The sequence below is a fragment of the Fundulus heteroclitus genome, chromosome 23, assembly GCF_011125445.2.
Source record: "Fundulus heteroclitus isolate FHET01 chromosome 23, MU-UCD_Fhet_4.1, whole genome shotgun sequence".
NCBI lineage: Eukaryota > Metazoa > Chordata > Actinopteri > Cyprinodontiformes > Fundulidae > Fundulus > Fundulus heteroclitus.
Window position 1 is genome coordinate 32,994,679 of NC_046383.1, and position 23,748 is coordinate 33,018,426.

The window sequence follows — 23,748 nt, forward strand, 5'->3', positions numbered from 1 at the left end:
ACAAAAGACCTGAAACGTGTCAAACCATGCAGCTTTGTCTCTGAGACCATTTTTCCATCCATTTTCTAACACGTCTATCCTTTGTGGAGTCGCGAGGGGTGCTGGTGCCTATCTCCAGCTGAGACAGAGCTCATTTATGGTTATATTTTAGATGGGGAAACTTGTGTGCGAAGACAAGCTGAATTTCCCCCAAAATAAATCTGGAACTCTGGAAATGTAAAGTGGAGACTAATATTCAGATAAATGTCCCTTATAATGAACTAATGGATGTGCTTTGCTGGCAGTGACACTGGAACGTTGCACAAAATGGGTGGAAAGGGCTACCTCCAAATTCTTCAACTTTCCTTCAAATCAAGAGCTACGTATGGTTAGAGGGGATGACGTTATTGTCTGTTCAACAACAGAAGACAGAATTCTGTCTTTCACACAGCTCAGTAATTGAAAATACTCTTATTTATAAACATCTAAAATAGTTTTATAATGAATAGTTATTTCTATCTTATGCCGTTTAAAACAGCTATTGGAGATTCGGTTGAAGGATTCCTTAAGTATATTTTTCCTGGCCTGGGGGTCATCATCAGTGCCTGAACAGCTAGGTTAGAGGAAGTTGAGCTGCTCTCGTCATTTGAGTTAAAATGTCTTTGCTGAGGTTAGCTTATAATGAGTAGTTTATAAATACAATGGTGTCGGTGCACTCACTGCGAGGCGCCATGTTGCATTTGTGCCATTTCTGATTTCAGAAGCTGAAGGGGACAAGCTTGTCAGCCATATGCATTTTCCCTGTCTGTCTTCTATATGAAGACATGCTGTCGGTGAAGGAGGAGTATAAACAAGCAAGGATGACCGTAGATCATTCTATTAGAGTCTATAGCGGCGCAGCTATTATTACCAGGTGGAGTGGAGATAATTCTGAAGGAGTATAGACTCAGAACTGATGCGGAGGTGGAAGGCTTTCTTCTGGACAGGTAAGTTAACTTAATATAACAGTGATGTCTATTTTTGGCATTGTGTTAGAAACAGGGCAGTGTAGTCCAGCAACTACTCTGTCCTCCCGGCAGAGACGATTTGTTTTGTTCACCTCTCTCTCCCTGATTCGTCTCTCTCTCTCCAAGAGAGGGAGAGAGAGACGAAGGATGTGTATGTGTGTACGCGGAAGGATATCAGCCGGCCCACTCACTGTCTGTAATACAGCAGCAAGACCTCTTCCCTCGTGTTTGCTAATTTTAGAGCCCGCATAAGCGACTGCAGGTGCAACAATCACCGTAGCTATTAGCTGTTAGCAGTAGCTAATACATGGATGGCATGTTGACATTGTCAAACTTATTAAACTCCAAGGCTTCCATAGTAGCTATTACGGCAAAGTTGCAAGGAAGCCTAGCACCATCACACTGCCACCACCATGTCTGACTGTCGTGTTGTGTTTTTCTGAACTGTTGTTAGTTTTATCTGTACTGGGACACACGCCTTTCAAATAGTTCCATATTTGTCTCATCAGTCTACAGAATATTTTCTCAACACGGGGACCATCAAGGTGTTTTAGGCCAATGTGAGAGAGGCTTTGGTGCTTTTTTTTTTTGGTCATTCGGTTTTCTGCTTTGAACTTTCCAATGGATGCTATTGTTTCTCTCTTTCTTATTGTGTAATCATGAACACTGACCCTAACTGAGGCAAGGGAGGACTGCAGTGCTTTTAGAGTCTTTTTGGTAAGCTGGTCAATTTTAGGAAGGTTCACCACGGTGGCATAATTGTTTCATTTGTGGATAACTCTTTCTGTCGCTTACTTTTTTCCCAAAGCATTAGAAATTATTTCATAACCAATTCCAGACTGATGGATATCAATACATTTGTTTCTCATCTGCTTATATCAGGTCCTGTTTTGTTGCCTGTTAGGATCTTGACAGATTCTATTTAAGCTGATTCTTGATTTTACTGGAAAGGCAGTAATCAGGCCGAGATGCATCTGGTGTAGCTGTGTTTGATCACAATTAACTCATGATTAAACAAGGAGGCTATTACTTTCACACGGCACCAGAATGGTTTGGACAGCTTTTTCTTCCTAAAAAAAATTATTATGTTTTTAAAACTGCCCTTTGTGTTTTTTTTTTCTGTGATGAAAAATAAATGTTTTAGGGTCAAGTTTAAAAGAATGAACCCTAAATTCATCCACAAAACCATAGATTTTCTCAGTCCCGAGAATTAAAAGGTCTTCGCAATTAGGTCAGTTTCAAACTCATCATTATTCTTTTTTAAATGCTAATTTCCTGTCGCTCTGGAAAATGAGGCTGTAACTTCTGAGAAACGTTAGCTGGGTAAATGAGTTACAGAACTGCTTTGACTGTTGTTATGCAAAATGAACCGCTCTGACTCTGTCAACACAGCCCGTATGTAAACAGCCTGCGCACATATGCGCAGCTAAACCCCCTGTCAGTTCCTTCCCAGAAATCCAATCCCATCAGTGTAAAACGCAGAACTGTGATAATGACATCCTCAGTAATTAATTCAACTAAACGTAATTAATCAAAACAAGCACATTAAACCGCAACAATCCACTGCGATGATGGATGGAGCTAATTAGTGCATTAATATTAAAGAAAAAAAGAATGGAATTTCACAACGGCATGCAAAATTAATGCACATGCGGCATGAAAATGGATCGGAAATGCGCGAGAGGGGCTGCAGTTGGCCTTGCGCCGTCCGTCACGCAGGCAGACGACGAGAGACACGGGAAGGAAATAAACTCGGTGTCCAATTGTGTGCGTTCAGTTGTTACCTTGAAGTACTCCATGAGCGAGCGCGAGTACTTGACGGCGTGGTCTTTCTTCAGATGGAACATCCTCAGATACAGCAGAGACAGACAGCGGTTACTATGGGAACACAAACATTAGGAGGCGGATGAGTCCTCTGTACGGCTTCCCGTCAAAGCTCTGTGCTCAATGTTAGGTTCATGCTTTCCACACAGAACGTGCAGAACTGGCCCTCAAATACCTGAGGGGTCAGGGAGACTTTTAGAGAGGAGAGTGTGGGAAACATACACGCCACTGTCCATATTTACGGACAATAATGATAAAGATGCGGCCTTAATATTTTGTTTAACCTTTACTTTATCTGTATAGTCTCACCACAAAAATGTGAAAAAGGCAATATTTTATTTCATCAATTTGGGAAAAAAACTCTGTGTAAAGAAATAATAGTTGACATGCGTGCTGGCTGTTTTTTGTCCTACCATCACAAATATATGGATTTGCACAGGGCAGTTATCAGACATCCAATATCCAGAGGTGCTATGAGAGCACAGATGTTATCAGCTACCCCTATACGGTTTCATCTGTTTGTAATCACAGCTTTTTAAAATTTGTTCTAACATCTGGAGTTCAGATATGCTATTACATGTATTTAGATTTTGTTACATAGGTGCATATCTGAAGAGGATGTCATGAATCTAAATCTGTTATTTTTTCCCCCAACTGGGGTTCCTAACTCGAACTGGTAATTTTTTACTATTTCTGGTGGGTTAAGTGTGAAACAAACACTTCAGGTGGGTTTATTGTGAAACAATGGATGAAAATGTGTGAAAGCTCCTCACGCCTACGGCTAAGTACAGTGGAGGATGTGTAATGCTGTGTGTGTGTGTGTGTGTGTGTGTGTTGTTCTTCCGAAGGCCACGAGCAATTAGCTCATATTTTAAAGATACAAGGACATATAAAAATGCAATGATGAAAATTTTGTGGACTCTACTAGGAAATTGATAGGGCATTACTGGGTGTTTCAGCAACATAATGCAATGTGAAGACTAAAATCTTTGTATTCTTGCTCTTAGATTGTACATTCACTGGAGATAGTTAATCTTATAGATATAAATGTAGGTATTTATCGTACAAATAAGCTACATTTGTCAAGTTTAACCACTAATTGGCAAGGTTCTTTAAATATGAACTCGGTATTCGTTGAATTTGCTTCAAAAGGCATTAATGGTATGCATTCATCACATTGCATTTGTACTAGTTTGAAAGGGAACAGTCCACAAGACATTGTGTGTAGAATTCATAAAACTAATTTATCATTTCAGGACAAAAGTATTAAAGGTATTTTTCTAAAAAGGCATGCAAATAGATAAAAAATACATTCTTAAGATGTATGAATCCATGCTGGTAGTTCCTGAAAAGATAGTCTTACAATCTTCACATCTCTTTGCTCCCACTGTCACTGCTACTATGGCACCAAAACATTTTCTGCAAGCAAAAAATTATTCTTTTTCCAAGTCAGGGGGAAATCTCTTTCACCTTTCCCATCAGTATAAATATCATATCTCTATTTGTTCTTGCTTTCTAATGCTAAACTATTTGCGTTCATTCTATGGCTACACCAAAAGTTATTCTCACTTTTATACCTGGCATTACATCTATCTGAAACGTAGGGGCAAAGAAACTGAAGATAGTTTCAGTATGTCTCTAAGAAGGTAACGCGCACAAACACACACTGGAAGAGCAAGACCATACCACAGGACAGCTAGCCTCTTCTCCAAGACGGTGGCTGAGTGGCTGGTGAAGTTCTTCAACCTCATGGCGTACCTGCAGAAAAGAAGAAGCTCATCACTCCTCTGTTTGCTGAGTTACTTCAGTCAGATGCAATTAAATGTCATATATGGGAATTAAAAGAGGTTTCAATAATCATATGCAGCAGGTCATAATGCAAAGACAGTTTATCAGCCAAAAAAGAAATGAAGGAAGTCACGCATTCATACTTTATTGATCTTTGAAGACACATTCTCATCAGTTCTGTGGTCACCTCTTTAGGGCCAGTCAAAGGTGAAACCACTGAACCCAAAGTCTGCTTTTTCAAGGGATTCAGTGTCTTGCTCGAGGACACTTCAGCAGGATCGATGAGTGCTTTTAGTTGCACTAGGTAGCTTCTCATGCTTGGCAGCTCTCCAAAGAGAAAACGCTGAGATTTGGTAGCGTAGCACCGGCTAAATTAAACAAATTAGCAACCTTGCGAGTGTGGGAGGCTGGAAAACAAAAGGGTTCTGAGCTGAAGTGTCTGGCTGGTCATAGGTAGGCATGCAGGCTAAATTAGTGTTCATTATAAAGGCATTGCTTTAATTTGTCATTTGTGGTGGAAAGTGTTCCAAACTTGCATGGCTTTGCAGGCATCTTTTTCATCAAATAACAATGGTTCCCTTATTACTGTAAATTACATGTATACACTCTGTAATTAAGAGAGAGAATATTGTTGTAGCACTGGATACTCCAGAAGGCCTTTACTTCTATAAATACTGAAATGAGCCTGGGTAAGGTATATATTCAATCTGTGGTCTAATCAGACACAAATCCTCATTGTTTTAATGTAGTCACAATTAAATAAAGACTAAAAAAAATCTGTTTTTGCTATTAGATGCTATATTCAATGGAGATGGTTAATTGCACAGATATGCTGTATTTTTCGGACCATAAGACACACCGGATTATAAGGCGCACTGTGAATTAACGTGTCTGTCTTTGTCCACACATAAGGTGCCCCGGATTATCGGGCGCATTAAATATGCTTCCCAAGTGTGTAATATCACTCTGCCCCTCCTGAGAGGGAGAGCTATCCGTCTCTGCCGGGAGGACAGAGTAGTTGGACTACACTGCCCTGTTTATAACATAAGGCCAAAATAAACGTAACTTTTATATTGAATTAACTCACTTGGTTTATTGTTGCTAGCACGTACTCCGGGAGCGGGCTGCCTGACATGAATAGACTTCTAGTACGGTAACAAAGTGGTTCGGAAAGACAGCCTGGAACTCAGCCACTAAGTTGTACGCCATGCAAAATCTCAAATGAGTCAGTAGATACTGTAAACAGAGGTCACCAGCTTTCTGCACAGTCAATCACTACAGACTTCCAAACTTCATGTGATTAAAGACTGCCAGGGTTTCAGTGATGGAACAGCTGCATCCAGGCCTTACATCATCCAGGCCTTACATCACCAGATGCAACGAATAGGGCTGTGTGATGCAGGGTATACATCTAGCAGGAGAGCTTCACTTGTCTGGCTTTCTTATATCAAGCGTAACCTTTGGTGCAGAGGGGACTCTGTTGTGGGACTGTTTATCCGTGCTTTGGCTCGGCCCTTGAATTGCAGTGAGGTGAACCCTTAATGATTCATCGTACATAGAAATTTGGAATGGTTTCATGCTCTCAACTCCTTAAGAACAGCTCGGGGATGGTCCCATCCTGTATCAAACTTGAATGTGCATCAGAGCACAAAGCCAGGTCTATAAAAGCAGTAGTTAGGCACATTTGGAGAGGAGGACTGGCCTGAGCAGGGTTCTGACCTCCAATCAACAGAACATCCTCAGAAGAAATAGGAGGGGACACTTTGAACCGCACCTTCTTGTCACACATCAGTGTCTGACCTCACATATGCTCTCCTGAAAGAAGTGTCAAAACAAACCTGCTCCTAAAGCTAAAAGACAGCCTTCCTTGATAGGTCTAAATTGTTATACCTGTATAGGGACATTGGATTAAACCCAACGGATTAGGATTTGGATATCATTCAAGTTCCTGTGTAGCAAGTGACCCAATCCTTTTTGGCAATAGAATGTATGTTTAGAAACAAATGATGAAGCTGTGTGTTTTAGGTGACTCATCTGGACAAAACTACTTTCCTTTAGTTACCATGGTGCTGGGCAAGCTTATTAAGGCTGTCCTGCATAGACTGTGGTGGGGCCAAAATATCTGTTACTTTATCTTTTGTAAACATGAAACATTTGAAGCCCAAATAGCAGCAATAATGTTTCATTTTATTTACATGAATCTTGAAAGGTATATAAGTAGACACCCAAACGCCTAATGCTTTGATAGCGATGAACAAACTGAACTAAATTAGCTGTCAGAGATGACCTTACTAATAAGCAAATATGCAGTTAATACCCTAAAGGATCCTAATAATAATGTAACAATATTTACATTACAGTATCAAAGCACTTCGTCATGTGAGACCAATTAAAGAGCAGGAACGAGTTCTGAATGTTTAAGTAGTGAACGATGAGCAGTTTCAGTCTGCACGACGTAAACTCTGACTTTGCTCTCGTGAAGGTTGAACTTACACAAAACAGAGAAGTAAAAACTTTTAAACATTACAGCTGTGAGTAAAAGGATGACATTGATTGCAGTTGACCCACAGTTTCCTCTCACTTCCAGTATCACTTCACTCTAAATGAAGTGTGGACATAAAGGAGAGTAAATCTCCACCCATCCGGCAGGAGATACTCCTAAGACCCAGAGTACCGTACTTGATATAAAATGCTGCACCCAGGAAGTCATTTGTGACTGAAACAAGATTTTGTGACTCCTACTTCTGCCGCTGATCCATACCTGATTAGCTCCACAGTCTCCGAGTACATGGTATACGGCGATTTGGCCTCCAGCGGATCTCGCTCCATGGCGTTCCCACACTCTATGAAGGAGAGGGCGCCGTCTGCGTAGTTCACAGCTTTCCCGAATTTGTCCGTCTGCACCGCATAACGGAGTCAGATGACAGACAGGTCGGGGCGCGGCGGAGATGAAACGCCGCGGAGCGGAGACAGAGACAGAGACAGAGAAGAGAGAGACGGCGTGAGTGCGAGTCGGAAAAAAGGCGACATCTTAACAGCGCCGTGGCAAAGGCGCAGCCTCCACTCTGAATAATCTCCCACTAAGATGCAAAGCCCCAGATAAATCCGAGGAAACAATGCGAACACAAAAGATAAATAACAAGTTCAATAAATCTCAGCTCATTGTTTGGGGAGGATCCGATAATTTGTTTGATATTGTATAATCTTGCCGACATCATCACTCTTTGAGTACAATGCATCCTTAGAGACAAACGGTGTAATAAATAACACAATTTCTACGGTACAGTCCTTGATGCTAAATAGATTTGCATTCTGCAGAGACGGAAAGCCTGCATATGATTAAAGGCTGTCGACGTTAAGCACTGTGTGTTTTCAAACCCATTTCTCCCGAGTGTATGTAACGCTGTCTGGGCCAGAACTCACAGGGGGTGAATGTGGATCATTCACTGATTGATTTTCAGTGAATGTGTTGAGCCGTGCAGCGTCTTACCAAAGCGTCGGCCTTGTGCTTCAGCCTCTTTGCTTCCTGCATGTAGTACTCTGCACTGTGGACTCTGGAAACAACAACAATAAAAGAACATAAAACTGATGCCTGCTCAAACCAGTACCCAAACAAAACAAAACAAAAAAAAAGGCTAGAATCCTCCAGAATGATGGAGCGATTTACATAATCTACTCAGAAGCCTGCTTATGTATACACACCTCAGGCTTGGTGTAACCTTAGAATAACAACAAAACATGTTTCATGAATAATGCAGAGGCCTTTTGGGATAAATAAGTGAGGAGATGTATCGTCTGTCCAGATTTGAACAGCGCCGGACGAGTGCTGATGTAGTTAATGTCGCTGCATTATACTAACAGGGCCATTTGTGGCTCTTATTTAGGAGACAGCAAAGTTGGACGCAGAAATCTGACGGTGCACGGCTGAATGGTCCAAACTGTTGCTTCGTCTAACTGGCAGGGATGTAGATGTAATATCATACTTTGTGCACCAAAGCATCCGAAATCATAGAGATGCACTACTTTTTGGTCTCTGGAACAGAGATCAAAACAAAAGGCTTAGATGCCAGCGCAAAAATTAAAACCATCCACTTACGTTGTTCCAATTCAAGCTCATTAACAATGCTGGTACGTTTTCAGCATCTACACGTCAGAGCTTATGACCTGAAAAACGTACCGACAGCTAACAGGAAAGCATTCCTGCTGACGGCGTCGTTATCACCATTCGTTCACTAATGAAACTAAGGAGAATCGGTTGCATCACACATACTGACCCAGGGGTTTGTTTATGTTGGACCAAGAGGACATGCAAATACTGTAAATGGAGAAATTTAGATTCTACAAAGCCATTATGTTCGAAATGTGGAATATTTGTGTCTTGAAAGCATTTTGCTGAACTGTGTTAAACATTTTCACATCTTATAACACAACAACCAAAAACGTGAATGTATTTTATTGGGATTGCATGTAATAGTCCAACACAAAGTAACATTGTGAGAGGGATACATGGTTTGATTCATTGTTTTACCAACAGATGTTTGCAGATTGTGGTGTTTGTGTTCAGGCTCTCTGAGTTAATACTTGGTAGAACCACCATTCAGTGCGCTAACAGCCGCCACCCTGCAAAAAGGAAACTAAAAGTAGGTAAAATCCTCTTGAAATTAGTGTATTTTTCATTGGTTTGAGCTGGTAAATCAGACTATTTGCCAATGGAATAAGATTTTTGCACTTAAAACGAGAACAATTAATCTCCATCATCTTATTTCAAATGCAGGATATCTAATTATCTTATTTTAGGCGCAGAAATTCTCATTCCATTGGCAAATAGTCTTATTTAGCTGCTCAAATCAAGGAAAAATATACATATTTTAAGAAAATTTTACTTACTTTTAGTTCCCTTTTTGCAGTGGCTTCACCAACTTTGCACAACTAGGGACTGAAATCTTTGTGGATTCTCTCTGACGGCTCAAGCTCACCCAGAATGAACGGATGTTGTCTTTTTACAGTGATTTTCAGGTCGTTTCACATATTCTAGTTTTTCAGTCAGGACTTTTCATACATTGATATGCTTCTAGTTTATTATTAAGTCATCCCATTGAAGCTCTGGCTGCATGCAAAAAGGGAACTAAAAGTAAGTAAAGTCTTCTTGAAATTAGTGTATTTGTCCTTGATTTGAACAGGCAAGATTAAATGATAAGATCTTTGCATTTAAAATAGGAACAACTTAGTTCAAGTGCAATATATCTAATTATCTTATTTTAGTGGATATAACACTCATTCCACTGGCAGATAATCTTATTAACTTGCACAAATCAAGGACAAATACACTCATTTCAAGAAACTTTTAGTTTATTTTAGTTCCCTTTTTTGCAGTGAGTCGTTGTCCTGGTGCAAAGTGAACCAAGTCTTCTCCAGCCTGTAACACATTTTCTGACCAGGTTCCCGGTCCCTGCTGAAACGCACTGTGTCTGGCACACGATTGGCTGGGACCTCTCAGACGGAAACACCTGCTGCCTTTTGAAGAGTGAAGCCATGAGAAGAGTTCAGCGCCGCTCTCAGTCAGCCGCAGCTGATCTACCAACATGCTGCTCAGCTCTTATCACGTATGTTTGGGTGTGCTCCTACATACATGTCAGTGAATGACAGCCTTGGCCTTCGCGGTTCAGCCGGGTCCATCAGGGCTTCGGGCCACACCTCGGAGTCTGAGTGGCCGTTGGCATGGTAACCGTCTCCGCCGGGTTTATCACCGTGGGAATCCAAGTTCTAAGGTGGAAAGAGGCCATTGCAATTCATGGTTTCAACAATAAAAACCTGCACGATAGTTAGGCAGCTACCTAAATGTAGCCGCGGTACTACGCTGAGCATGCCATTAAAGCTTGGGTAAGGCGGTCAAGAACACCGGCTCGCTCAGTCACACGAAGCTCACAGTTCTGTATTATCAGAATATGAATAAATCAACCCCATTATCCGTCTCCCGGCCTACAAGGAACACTTACGCTGCCGTTTCTTGCGTGCGCCGCCGCCTTCCCTTCACCTCTCCGGTGTCGGTGTGAGGAGGAGGACGAGGAGGAAGTGGAGGACGTGGAGCAGGGCAGCATCCCCACCGCGCCGGCCTCCTCGGCGAGAGAGGGCCCGCTTTCGCAGGCTCGTTTGCGAGGGGGCTCGTCGGAGAGCGGCGACAGCAGGGGGGGCAGCAGCTTCTCGTCGCGCCGTCGGGTCTGCTTCCTGCTCAGAGAGCCGCTGAACGCGCACGAGCGAACAGCGAGGGCAACAAGACCGATTAAATACAGTTACAGACTGTTTCATTTGCACTGCATACACATATATGAGAAAACAGAAGCTTTTAGAAGAATAACAGGAATAAGCAGTGTAAAAAAATAATAATGTGCACCCTAATTCCATTCAAAGCCACAAGTTAAAAACTAACTACGTCCTATGATTCCAAAGCTTGTAGAACTACTTTTAGCTGCAATAACCTGAGGTAGAAGAAACCAGTTCAAATCATTACCGCTCCAACACCATGCTCAAAAATACTGATATGTTACAGCTGGTTGTCACCCAGCCTGGATCTGTGCACGATGGCCAAAGCATCTCCACACTGATCTCAGCTGCCCAGAGGACATTATTCCAAGAGGTCCCGTGGCTTATCTGATGCAATTATGCAAATCAAAGCTGTTGTGATTCTGTTTAAAGCTTACTCAAGGCTACCTTCTCCTTTACGTTTTGCAGTTTTTTGTTCCCTTGAGTCCGGGCTACAAAAGCTGGCAGGCCTACAGTTTGATTGCGATTACGCCCTGAGACATAAAACCCTCACATTGAAAGAGATTTGACTTTCTCTCATAGACACAACGCCATGCTGAAGTCTGTATTCCCACGCTGCTCCTCCCGAAAGTCCTTCATTGTTAATGTCGGCGTCCTCAGGGTATCTCAACAGAAGGTGAACATTTGCCCCAGTCTCAGCGTCTTTGCAGTGGGTAACAGGTTTTCCTCCAAAGTTGCTCCATAGCATCTCACCATGATTTAAAAATGGAGTAGATGTGCTGAGGAGGACGTGTATCGTCATACAAGTTAGTAAGTTTGCTGTTACGCTTCGTCCTTTCCGTCTACATACCTCAGCCGACCCACCACTGCTTTAAACCCCTCTACATTTTCCTCCCTCACATCTCTGCTGTGTTCTTTGGTCTTCACGACGCTGTTTCATCACTAATGTTCTCCAACAAACCTCTGATTGCCTGCTTGTTACCCCCCCCCCCTCTTCCCCCTATTTTCCATTAGACGTGCTAAACTGGGTAAAACGCCGACAACATGCAGAGCAGCAGACCTTACGGCCCAGGGCGGGGAGACAGCGCCTAAAATGCACCTTAAGGAGAAGACACACAGAGAGGAGAGACTCCCGGAGGAGCTCGGAACAGGCAGACACATTCATCATAAGCCCAACTTCTCCTCACCGGAGCAATCTAAGCCATCCAGAGGATCTTTAAATAGGGAGAAACTTGTATTTGGAAAACATTTCATGGCTTCTAAAACTGCCTTTTTCCTCCCCTTGCTGCACATTCATGATTATTCCCTCAGCTGCCTCGTTGGAGCTCCTGTGACTCATATTGTTTGCAACACAAGTGATAATATTTTTATGTTTTTTTTTTTTTTTTTTTTGCTCTGCCTGAAAACTCTGGGGGGTTTGATGCAGCTAGAAAGTTGCTGAGCTCACAGAACAGGGCCCCAGGCACCGGCATTAGAGATGATATACAAAATAAGGGAGACAAAGACTAATTGCTTGCAGTGGAGAGAGTGTGTGTGAGTGTGTGAGGATTGGTGTGTGTGTGTGTGTGTGTGTGTGCCTTTGTACAGCAGAACCGGCGTGTGTTTATGTGTTTGAATATACTAATTTGCATGCATAAGGTGTTAAGTTTTCTCCTCTCTAACAGGCTCTGCAGACCCTGTGTTATATATTTTTTTTCTCTCTCTTTATATCTCGTTGAGTTACATACTCCCAGTAATAAATGGTTTTATGATCAACACACTCTTTTATTGGCCTTTTGTTGCCAAAACCGAAACAAATCCGATCCAAAAAGAGATCGTGCTGGTTCGTTTTTATGTACGGGGGAGATTTTATTGAAGAAACTATCTAAACAAACCTAGTCGTAAGTGAGAATACAATTCCCCCCCCCCTCCTCTCCCTATATTAAACGCGAATTAACTGTGATTAACCACCTAGTTTTGCTCCAGTTTTATTCGCCACACCCAGGGCTGATTACTGCCAGACTTGTAAAACTCACAAATCGCTTAAATAGAACCTGTGTGAAAGCACAGAGTTGGCTAAGAGCATTCCCCGATAAAAAGCAATTCAGGAACAGATGAGAAACGCAGTCACAGATGTCCATCAGTCTGCAAAGGGTTACACAGGCTTTAGGATTTGGAAAATCTAACTTTTAACCTTTTCTAATTTTGAGAGATTTAAAAAACAACAACAACAACATTTAATCTTAAAACTGTATTCTGTTGTTTTCATGAAGTGAACATAAATCATCATTGAGTATCTGAGGGGATTAGTCCAGCCTGGGAAATACCTGCCAAAAGTGCCAGGAAGCCGCTAACGGAGCCCGGGCCTGATGATCTCATCACCCTGTTCACAGCTTTGCACTGAAAGCCTCCCGGATGATAAACAGAGCGCGGTGACAATCACGCAGTGTCACAGGTTCATCCTCCGGTCACCCTGTCCTTCTTCTCCGAGCCTCTTTAAGACGCCTCAGATGCTATAAAAACATTTTCTCTGTAGGTGTCACGCAGAAGCTTATTCATAGCGACAGGCAACCTAGTCTGTTTTTAAATAATTCACATGGGAAGCGGAAATTCACGCTTTGTCATTCCTGTGTCATATTGTGAATGAAAGTCGCCTGCATGGAAGCTTCGCTGGTGCGCTGAAAAATCTGAAGCGCTGCCAAAAAGACCCGTTCAGCATTAAAGTGGTCTGATAACCTCTTTGCCAGTCTCATGGGGACGGGTTGCTCAGTATGGGAGTGGGGGAAGAAACTGCATCATCCAACTGACGGGAATTACTCACACCCCACCGATGACACTCGTGAAAGAAAGTAGGACGGTGTCTTACATTACCATCAGTCTGCTCAAACCTCTTTAACCCACAAGGATATTTAAAAGAAGGAGCAGAAGACCTGAACTCGGAATGAAAGAACCCTGGCAGGGGGGAGAGCACTTTAAAAATACTTGCTTTCTTGTCTGGAGAGAAATAAAAGTTAAGATCAAGAGAACAAAAAGAACTTGATGTCTCTGCTCAAACTGATTGTGACAAAAAAAGGTTTAGAAAACAGTTAATGCTCATTTTAAAGGGTCCAGCATCAGGAACAGATCTACATGGATTGTAAAATGCTTGCAGGTGTTGCATGTCAGTCTTTGTAATGATTTAAAAATGTTATAAGTTGTGCTTACAGGCCTTTCTAGCCTTCTACCAGCCGACTAGTTCCCCACTTTTTTTTTTATAGAAAACTGCTTGACAGCAACCTTTAGTTCAAATACTCAGAGGATAGGAGCATGGATGTGAAGCACAACCCACCCTAACAGCAAAAACTGTGAGAAGAACATCAAGTATAATAGTATAGTATAGTGTAATAAATTATTTTTTTGCATAGTATGGTGTAGTATAGTATGGTTTTAGTGGAACACAGTATAGTATAGTGGAGTATAGGGTAGTATAGTTTTCCATAGTATAAGTTAATGTAGTTAGCATAGTTTAGTAAGGCATAGTATAGTGTGTTATTGTATAATACAGTATAGTGTAGTGTAGTGCAGTATAGTATAATACAGTCTGTTTAGTATAGCTCAGTATAGTGCGGTGGATTACCGTACAGCATAGTTCAGTGTGGCTTTGCATTGTATAGGTTAGTGTAGTTTAGCAGAGTTTAGTTTAGCACAGTGTAGTTTTGTATAATGCATAATATTGTTTTGCACAGTATAGTACAGGCTTCTGTTTGTCTACACCACCTTCATCCACAACGCTGTCTTTGTTTTCTGTTCTTCTTTAAGTTAAAAACATGGTGCAAACGTGCTGTCTCATTAGCGGTCTTACTCGTTCACACGATGGCCACGGGAAAAAGAATGAGTGTTGTGTTCACGGCATTTTCAGACTAGTAAGTTTGAATTAGGGCTGGACGGTATATGCGATAGACGGTAGAAATGAAATGAATTTGGCCTACAATAGAGAGTCGCGCTCTACCGCCCTATTGTCGGTTACGTCACCACACCTGCCTCACACCTGCCTAAACATGGTCGCATGCACAGAGTTGGTAAACAAATTGTGCTATGTCAGTGATTTGGACTTGGTTCGGGTTTAATAGATCGAATGTTGAACAAAAACAGTACTTTGCAAGATATGTTGAGTGACGGTGACAGCAAACAAAGGTAATATGAACAATTTCCTTTACCATTTCAAGATGAAACACATGCTCAAGTATGGCGAGTGCCAGAGTCTGCGATGGGCTCAAACACCTGCGCGGATAGGCAGCACGAGACGAACCAAAACATTTCCCCCCGCTACCAACAGCAGTCCGCGACTGCTATGTACTTAGTTATCTTTTGCACGTACTAATGTGCGGGAAAATATCCTGAGAATGGCAGTGGGCGGGACGGAAGGTCATTTAAACCCTTTGTCCAGTTATCATACTCACGTGGATCAATCCCACCAATCCTAGAGATTTTTTTTTTTTAAGTTAGCAAACCTTCGGAACAAGGTCTAACTTGTATTGGTACAGTCCATCATCTTTCTCTTTAGTACGGTCCGTTTTTCAAGCACTTTTCGTCTCCATCTCTCACAGCAAAGCATCCGAATCAGTGTAAACAAAAGCTGTTGCCCAGGAGAATGGTGATCGTGTCCCACAATGCATTGCAAAATGATATGCCCTTTTAAGGCCCATAGTATAATACTGTATTGTATAGTACAGTTTGGCAAAATACAGTATGCTGTAACATAGTTTAGTACAGCACAGGATGGCTCAGTTTAGTATAAGACAGTAAAGTAAGGAATAACTTAGTGTAACATAAAATTTTAGCATAGTAAATTATATAGTATAGTATAATACAGTATAGTATAATATAGTATAGTATAGTATAGTATAGTATAGTATAGTATAGTATAGTATAGTATGGTGGGATATATTGTAGTTTAGTGTAACATAGCAAAGCTTAGCATGGCATGGCACAGTAAGGTATAGTATTCTATAATATAGTTATAGAATTGTAGAGATACTTAGGTTAAAGTTTTGCGACAAATCATTGCACAACAATTTTAAACCCATAGAAATTTTTTGTTGAGGAAGGATATTTTGTTGACAAAGTCTTCTTACTACTATTATGTATTAGCTTGTAGAGAATGACAACATTATCAGGGACGCATGCTTTACCTGTTCTCTGTTTATAGAGAACCATTGAGCATCACTTGCTAGTTTGTGCCGGCATTGGTCAGCCGTCTACTTCAATTAGATTAAAATTGACCACTTTTTAAAAATATTATTGGGTATTGTTACTAATGTGGACATCTCTTAACTATTGGCATTTTTAATCGCAGAGCCCTCCTGCTACAAACCTCATAGCTTAATGTTACACCAGCTTTGCTACATGAGTGTGTCAGATTTTTTTGTTGTTGAGGTTTTTACAGCACTAGTGGCTCGTTTTGTGGGCTGACAAGAAAGGGGGTACAAGAGAGGGGGGAGAGACATGCGGCAAAGGACCACAGGTCCGAGTCGAACCCGGGTCAGTCGCGTCGAGGACTAAGGCCTCCATACATGGGTCGTGCGCGCTAACCACTGCGCCATCGAAGCACACCCTTGTGTCAGATTTTTAAAGCTTCTTTGGGACCATAAAGCTGAGGACAAGAAGTAATACATGGGCACAGTTTCTGATTGATGAATTGACTGACGGATATTTTTGTTTTTGGCTTTCTCTCATTAATGTGGTGCTGCCATGCACTCTGCGAGAACTTACTCAGCCGAGCTGCTCTTGTGGTTGTGAATCGGAGAGATGCATGGTGGGAGGAGCAGGCAGTCTTTGTCCAGGCGCAGCTTCTTATTGCACTTGACTGATAACTCTGAGTGGTCCAACTGTGAACACAGAGGATGGGGACGGTGGATTAGATGCAGAAATTACACAATGGTGGGGGATGAACACGGAGAGAGTTTCATCTATGTTCATACCTTGTGTTTCCTCTTGCTCTTGCTGATGTGTTTTTCTGTTGGAGCCACCATGTTTGCAGCCGCCTGCCTTCTGTGTTTACCTCCACTCTCCGCTCTCTCCGTCCTCACAGCCAGCCTGGGATTACTCTGCTCCTGCCCAGGGGGGGTGTCCAATACTCCCATACCTTGGCTAATCTTCTCTCTGTCCCTTGCCGCAGTCCTCTCCCTTTCCCCAAATCCAAACCTGTCGCTGTCGTCTCTGTCCGTCTGCCTCTCCCTGTCTGTTAATCTATCTCTGTCACCTTGCCTTTCTTTGTCCTTCACCAAGCGATCGTTTTCTTCTTCTTGTCTCTCCCCCTTCACCAGCTTCTGCCTCTCTTTGTCTCTCCCCGCATTGCTGTCCCGTTCTGCGGGCCCCGTCCTAGATCTTTCCCCAACAGGCTGCCCCGGCACCCGGCTGAGGAAGCTCAAGTCAATTTTCACCCACAAACTCTGAATTTCATGATATTCTCTCAAAGGGGTGAGAGCCACGTCGTGCCCCGCGTTTGAATGTGGTGACAGGGGCTCCATATCCTTGCCCTGTGCCCCGGACCCTCCAGGATCTGGAACAGAATTTCCGAAAGAAGCACTTATGTTGCTGATGCTCAGCAAGTTGTTGTTACCAACACTGCTGCTGCTGCTGCTGCCGTTGCTGGTTACACTGACACCATCTTTGACGCGAAGTCCCGTCCCTGCAAACGTTCCCAGACTTCCAGCGCCTCCAGCAGAGCCAAGGCAAGGGAGGAGAGGCGCGTGGATGTGCGTGTTGGCCAGCATATGGGCGTTAATCGCAGAGCGTGTCGCCTGGGGTGGCAGAGTGGGGATTTTGGTGGCTTCCTCGCCTTCTGACTGGCATTCGGACGAGGAGGACGAGGAATCTGTTTCGATGAATTCCCTTGACTTTGGTATGATTTTGGTGCTGGGACCTCTATGTTTCCTCTTATCCTGAAGAAGAGCAGGTTACATTTAGTCAGTCATTTGCACGTAGAAATCCCGCATGGTTCTAAAACAACACCCACCCACAGTGATCAAAAGGAATCTGACTTATTTGTCATGAGCTGATGCACTCCTAAACTCTCCAACAAAGGAGATCTGCTGTAGACAAACAACATAATCAGAAACAAAGGCTGTAACTGGATCACTGAATGTGATAATATCATGCAAATTATGCGGCACAAGTTGCCAGCTTGTTCTACTAATCTGTGAAGTGAAATGAAACATGCTTGGCTGTGCGACTCTGAATGTCACCCGCATTCAGCGTGCACGAGTCACACAGCCGAGCGGACGGCCGTCTGTTTGGCACATGCAAATTGAAACACGCATCTAATATTTCCTATCTAGAAATCTGTTATAGATGCCTTTGATTTTGTTTTTAAAAAAAATAACTTTATCAGACTCCAGACACTTCTATGCGTCTATGCATCTTTGCTGCTTAGTAAAGCTTTACAGTATTTCACTAATTGAGTCTAAAAATGCAACAAAGCAAATACAGGCAGCACGTTTAAGACAAAGATGGAAACCTTTACCTAGTTTAATGTAACAAAAGTATTCACACCTTGAATTTTTTAAAGGTTTTGCCCCCTTACAACCACAAATGTCAATGTATTCTATTTGGGGTTTTATGTGATACACAAGAAGTAGTTAATTATTGCAAAGCAGAAAAGATATTAAATAACTTTCTAAATTCATTAAAGCAGCACTATGTAACCTTCAGCCACTAGGAGGCACAAGACCTGTAACTATCAAGTTTAGCCCCCTTGAAGGCCATTGGCAACACTGCACTTTCGCAAAACTAAACAGTCTCTGTGTTTTGGAATCTGATAGCAGACAAGTTTGGTCCAGCAGACTGAGAAGTCATGGAGTTACTTGTAAAGACAAGGCCACATTCACCCCTCTACAATACACTCAGAGTCTCCCATTGAAACGGAAAGGAAGAGGACGAGGCAAAGACAGGGGGAGAGGGAGAGGGAGGGGGAGCTCCTGGAGCTGTGGAAGAGAAGGATCTATATTGACCTGAAAAAGTATTTAACATATCTCAAATTAAGCTAATATTTGGGTCAAAACCTACACAGTGCTGCTTTAAGGATGGAAAACAGAAAGGGAAAAACCAAAAGGTGACCCCACAGTGAACGCTAGTTTAGTCCACACTTGGTCACATCGCACAAGAATATTTTCATATATGGAAAAAAACATCCTAATCTGAGGCATGTGTTCATTTTATTTGTGTCAGTTCTATGTTGTGGTGAGAACAAGTGGAACAAACCCTTAAACATGTCAGTGTTTGCACACTAAATTAATTACCAGAAATGGCTCCTGCTTCATCAGGACACTGTATTTTGTTTAATAGAAATAATACAGCAAAACCTTTGTGTTTTCCTTTATTCTTATCTTATGTTTCTGTTTTGGTTGAGCCACATTACTAAAAGTATGATCTATTTTTATTTAAAAAATTTCATCTTAATGCTCTACACCAAGGGTGTCCAAAGTGGCACCCATGGGGCCATCTGCAGGCCCTGGACTGATTTTGAGCGGCCCCCATTTTTATTTTTAATTAAGAGTCAAATTATTACAGAAAAATTTAAATCTTCCTGCAATTGAAAATGTTAGGTACAACACACAGTATTCTTCTTTTAATTACCACACCTTTTGTAGTCTACTTAACTTTGTAGCAAATAGGTCCACATCTAAACTCAAAAGTAGGCTTTGGTGCAGAAATACCTGCTTTTAATTAATGGAATTGGCTAAATACAGCAAGTGTTTTCGAAAAAGAGTGACCCAAATCCTGTTTTTAACGCCAAGAATAGACAAAACATTGTCAATTTCTTTTTCAATTGAGATGATCATCCAGTTAGCAAAACAACTTGAAATCTGGATGACTATCTTTTAATAAGGCACATGTGCAAAATGCTTTTTAGACCTACAATGTTTTTTTCATAATTTCTTTCATTTAAATATTGCATGGTCATATTTTATGAAGCAAGAAAAAAAACACCCCAATACAATTTTAGGGTAATTATTTTTTTTTTTAAATGTATGCTTTTATTGGCCCTTGAATACTCTTGATTTGGCGACATTGGCCCACGTGGCAAAACGTTTGGACACCCCTGCTACACCGAAGTGATTATATCAGGATGCGTGCAGGACTCAATGCTGCGTTATCCTGGTCTAATGACATTGAGGAGTGTTGGAAAGAGGCTCTGAGGTGTTAGAGTCCCACCAAGCCTAACCTGGTTCACAGTGACAGCAGGACCAGGGAGAGGAGCTGGCTGCAGTGCTGCTGGTGGAGGGGCTGCGTTGGTGTTGGTGCTGGAGCTGGTAGCGCTGCGAGGCTCTTTCCTCGGGGCCGTCTTCCCGCTGAGAGGTTTTCCTCGCGGCCTGGGGGGGTTCTGATGCTCCAGGGAGGGGGGAGGCAACAGGTCCTTCTCTCTCGCTGCGGGGCTAGTTAGAGGAGACACATAACAGGAAGGACCACGCTCCGAGTTAAGATCAAGCTCAGAGCGAGGCGCCGAAGCCCCTAGTTACTGATGTACGGCTGAACACTGACAAACCGCTGAGGATAATGTTTGCCTTGGCTGACTGCAGGGGGTGAATGGGCGTTCAAATGAAACAAAAAAAAGAAAAAAATACAACGGAGTGAAATAATTGAAAACAGCATGCATTTAACTGAACTAGTTTGGACGCAGGAAGTTTAGGATGGAACCGAGGAGAGGAATAAGCGAGTAAGGGAGAGGGAAATGAGAAAAGGAAGCAGGAAAGTCATTTTATTCTTCTAATTGGGCTGAAGTCAAGCTGAGCAACGAGTACAACGTCGTTTCCTCTAAATCCACACCTGGAAATGACAGTCCTTAAAAACCTCAGAGAATCTGAAGTTTATATACGATCATTATATGGCTGCATTTCCTTGTTATTTAGGGCTTTTCATGATAAATTCTAACTTTAACCAACACCTCCCCCTCTCACTATGTCCACGTTTCAATCGTTTAGCCTGAACCGTCTCAGATGAAAGTAAACGGGACAGACATCCTTGCATGAATGAGCCGCTCTTTTTGCCGCTCCACACTCAACCAAAGACACACCCCTGCAATAACTTTTAATATGTAACCTATCAAAAACATTAGGACCTTAAAAATAAGGATTATTTATTCATTATTTATTAAGTTATAAGGAATCTGAATGGATGCATGGGCCCATTTGAATGACATTTCTGGACAAACTACAGATTCCTGCAGCTCTAAATAAAACAGCGTTAGAATAATGAAGGTCAGCTTTTGGCCAGTTGATATGTTATGCTTTTCATTATTGAACACCGATTCTGTGTTTTCATTTAAACAATCATGGTTTCAGTGAATCCAAAGGTTTATTTTAAAGACTGTCTGTTTAGTGTGAGATTATTCAGCTGAGGTGTGATGACTTCAAATAAGTAAAAGATCCATGCTACCCTAGAACAAAAGAACCAAAGCTACATAAGCAGCTGGCTTAGGATGATCCAGAACAACATAGGAACACTAAGGCAAGACAGCATCATATGGTTTATGATGTTCCAGCATCATATACCATATGATGCTGGAACATCAGTGCCACTGTCCACAGAGCAGGATATTTCTCATCAACGTGGATGGATAGGGTGTGGAGACCCTGATAAATCTTCCCATTAGCGTTTACTTTTACTTTAAATGGTTTGTTGTTTGTTGAGAGGATGATGTGAACCCTTTTTTTTTAGCTTCTAACAACAGAGAAAAGACTCATGTTTTGAGTGGATTCAGCTCGGTTATCGGAGGCGTAAAGCAGCGAGTTCCCTCCTCTCTCCCCTCACCTGTGCTGGTTCGCTCTGCTCCACGGCTGGTTCTGGTTATCCTCCACGCTGTTTGACCTCTCTGCCCGCCGCGGCTGCTTCTTCCCGGTGGTGGTCCTCCTCGGGGCGGGGATCTCCTGCCCTGACAACAGGCCTGGCGACAGCCTCATCTTTGACCTCTGGCCCTCTCCCGAGGCCTTCTGGCCCAGCTTGGCTTTGGCCTTCTCCTTGCCTGGGCTGAGCAGAGCAAAAGCACAATTTACCTGTACGGCTACTGATTGATGCACTTTGGTGAGCTGCCGTCTAGAACTGTTTATCTGACGAAGTACTTGGAGCAAATACACTAACCAGAAGTTCGTCCTGTTATCTTTGTGCTCCACCACAGGCGCAGCAGGACCAGGCGCACTGTTGGACCCACAGGGCTTGGTCTTGGCAGATGTGCCCGCTCCTGGTGCTTCGTTCCCGGGAGAAAATGTCTGTAGACCTTGGCTGATAGAGCCTTAAACGATTTGGCCAGGGTAAGACTTTTTGATCAAACCAGAACGCGTTTCGTAAGCCAAGGTGTGATATACTCACCGTCACTGTGTCCACTAACCTGTGCCATGATGCTCCTGTTGTGCAGGAATCAGGGGTTTGGTCTGAGCCTGGACTTTGTTCAACCAGCTGTCGAGCTGCCACTTGTTAGTAGAAGGGGGCTCCGGCTGGAAAAGAGGGAAAGAGAGAGAGAGAAACTCTTCATTAATATTTCAGGAAGCTCCTACACTTTATCTGAGTGGAATCTTAACAAAATTACCTTTGGTCATAAACAAGCGACAAAGCCCGGTGCGCCTTTAGAATAACGATGCCGCCTCTGAATGAAAAATCTTTACAGAGAAATGTAAAAGTATTGCATTTTTCTGCGTTGTGGTTATTGTATCACACGGCGAGCCCCTCACTGTGCTGGATGCTCTTTATTGCATATCTGGAAGCTGCTCCGCTGCCGTCGTTTTCTCTCCGTGTATCTGCATATTCCCCCTTACGGTCTCCCGGTGTGACAGAACGCATAAGCCTATAAAACCAGGCAGCGTCGAGCCATTAAAATAATATGATAACTAATGTTACACGTCGGTCCTCTGCAAGTTGGGATGTTATGAGTTTCGGAGCAGCGCCTTGGGACGAGACAGCTTAATGTACGAACTGTCCGAGTCAGAGTGAAGTAAACAGCGGTGAATGAGGGGGGATGAAAGGGGGGGGGGGGGGGGGGGGAATGAAAGTGCCTCTGACTCTTTAAAATGTAAACATATTGAGAACATTTGTCAGAGCTGCAGGCTGTCGTGACACTGGTATTTTTCTTTTCGGGGGATTGTTCTGCTGGAGTTTTGCCACATGAGCTGAAGTTCTTGCAAAAGGCAATCGGCAGTGCTTGTGTGCTTATTACATCCTATATAAATGGTAACTTATTATTTTCTAGTACTTTCTGATAGATTTGCGCAGTTGCCTTACACTGGTGGGTTATGCCTAGTAGTGGCGAGCAAGAATGCAACAATAATTGGCTTAGGACACAAACCTATTAACAAGATTTAACATAGGCTTTTTGTATTATTAAGTATTGGCTTGTTCAGATGCCCCTTTTTTAACTTCCTGTTGCAGACAGCTGTGCTGCAATGCCAACATTTTCAAATTTCCATATGAAAAATATAATGTTCATTGCTGTTCATTCATTAAACATCAGAACATTTTAGCTTTGGTAAATTTAGACAGGCTCACTAAAGAACCTTTAACTCAGCTTCACTTAAGCATTTCACACCTACTACAAATATCCAAACTTAAACACACAGTTTAGCACGGACATTTACATAGAATACGAGCCGAATTATCTTTAAACACAGGCTTGAGAGTGGAACGGTAAAAACTGCATCAAAAATGTACAAATGTACAATTTAAACAAATAACAAGCATTAGGAGCAGATGTTTGAATTTATTGTGGATTTCCTCCAATCCACACGAGATGAAGTCATACATATAGAGCAGATCCAAATATATTGATTTAGACAAATGCCCTTCAGGAAATTGCACAGAAGCCATCCGCCTTCGGTTAGCCATCGACAAGCTTCTGTCATATTTGGTATTTGTTGACGGGGGACCCAAATGGCAACAGGAA

The 23,748-nt window shown here is 42.5% G+C and overlaps 1 protein-coding gene across 1 annotated transcript in view; it reads right to left on the minus strand.

The window, feature by feature from the left end:
- Positions 1–23,748, minus strand: part of aff2 (AF4/FMR2 family, member 2) — a 231,770-nt gene that overhangs the window by 12,900 nt on the left and 195,122 nt on the right. Inside the window, exons 12-23 of the mRNA XM_012864607.3 lie at positions 22,204–22,309; positions 21,957–22,107; positions 21,630–21,845; positions 20,044–20,254; positions 16,799–17,761; positions 16,590–16,705; positions 10,595–10,838; positions 10,228–10,361; positions 8,089–8,152; positions 7,360–7,496; positions 4,497–4,568; positions 2,771–2,864 (exon numbers count right to left, since the gene is read on the minus strand). Of these exons, the coding sequence (XP_012720061.2) occupies positions 2,771–2,864; positions 4,497–4,568; positions 7,360–7,496; positions 8,089–8,152; positions 10,228–10,361; positions 10,595–10,838; positions 16,590–16,705; positions 16,799–17,761; positions 20,044–20,254; positions 21,630–21,845; positions 21,957–22,107; positions 22,204–22,309 (2,508 nt within the window). The remainder of the gene's footprint in view (positions 1–2,770; positions 2,865–4,496; positions 4,569–7,359; positions 7,497–8,088; positions 8,153–10,227; positions 10,362–10,594; positions 10,839–16,589; positions 16,706–16,798; positions 17,762–20,043; positions 20,255–21,629; positions 21,846–21,956; positions 22,108–22,203; positions 22,310–23,748) is intronic.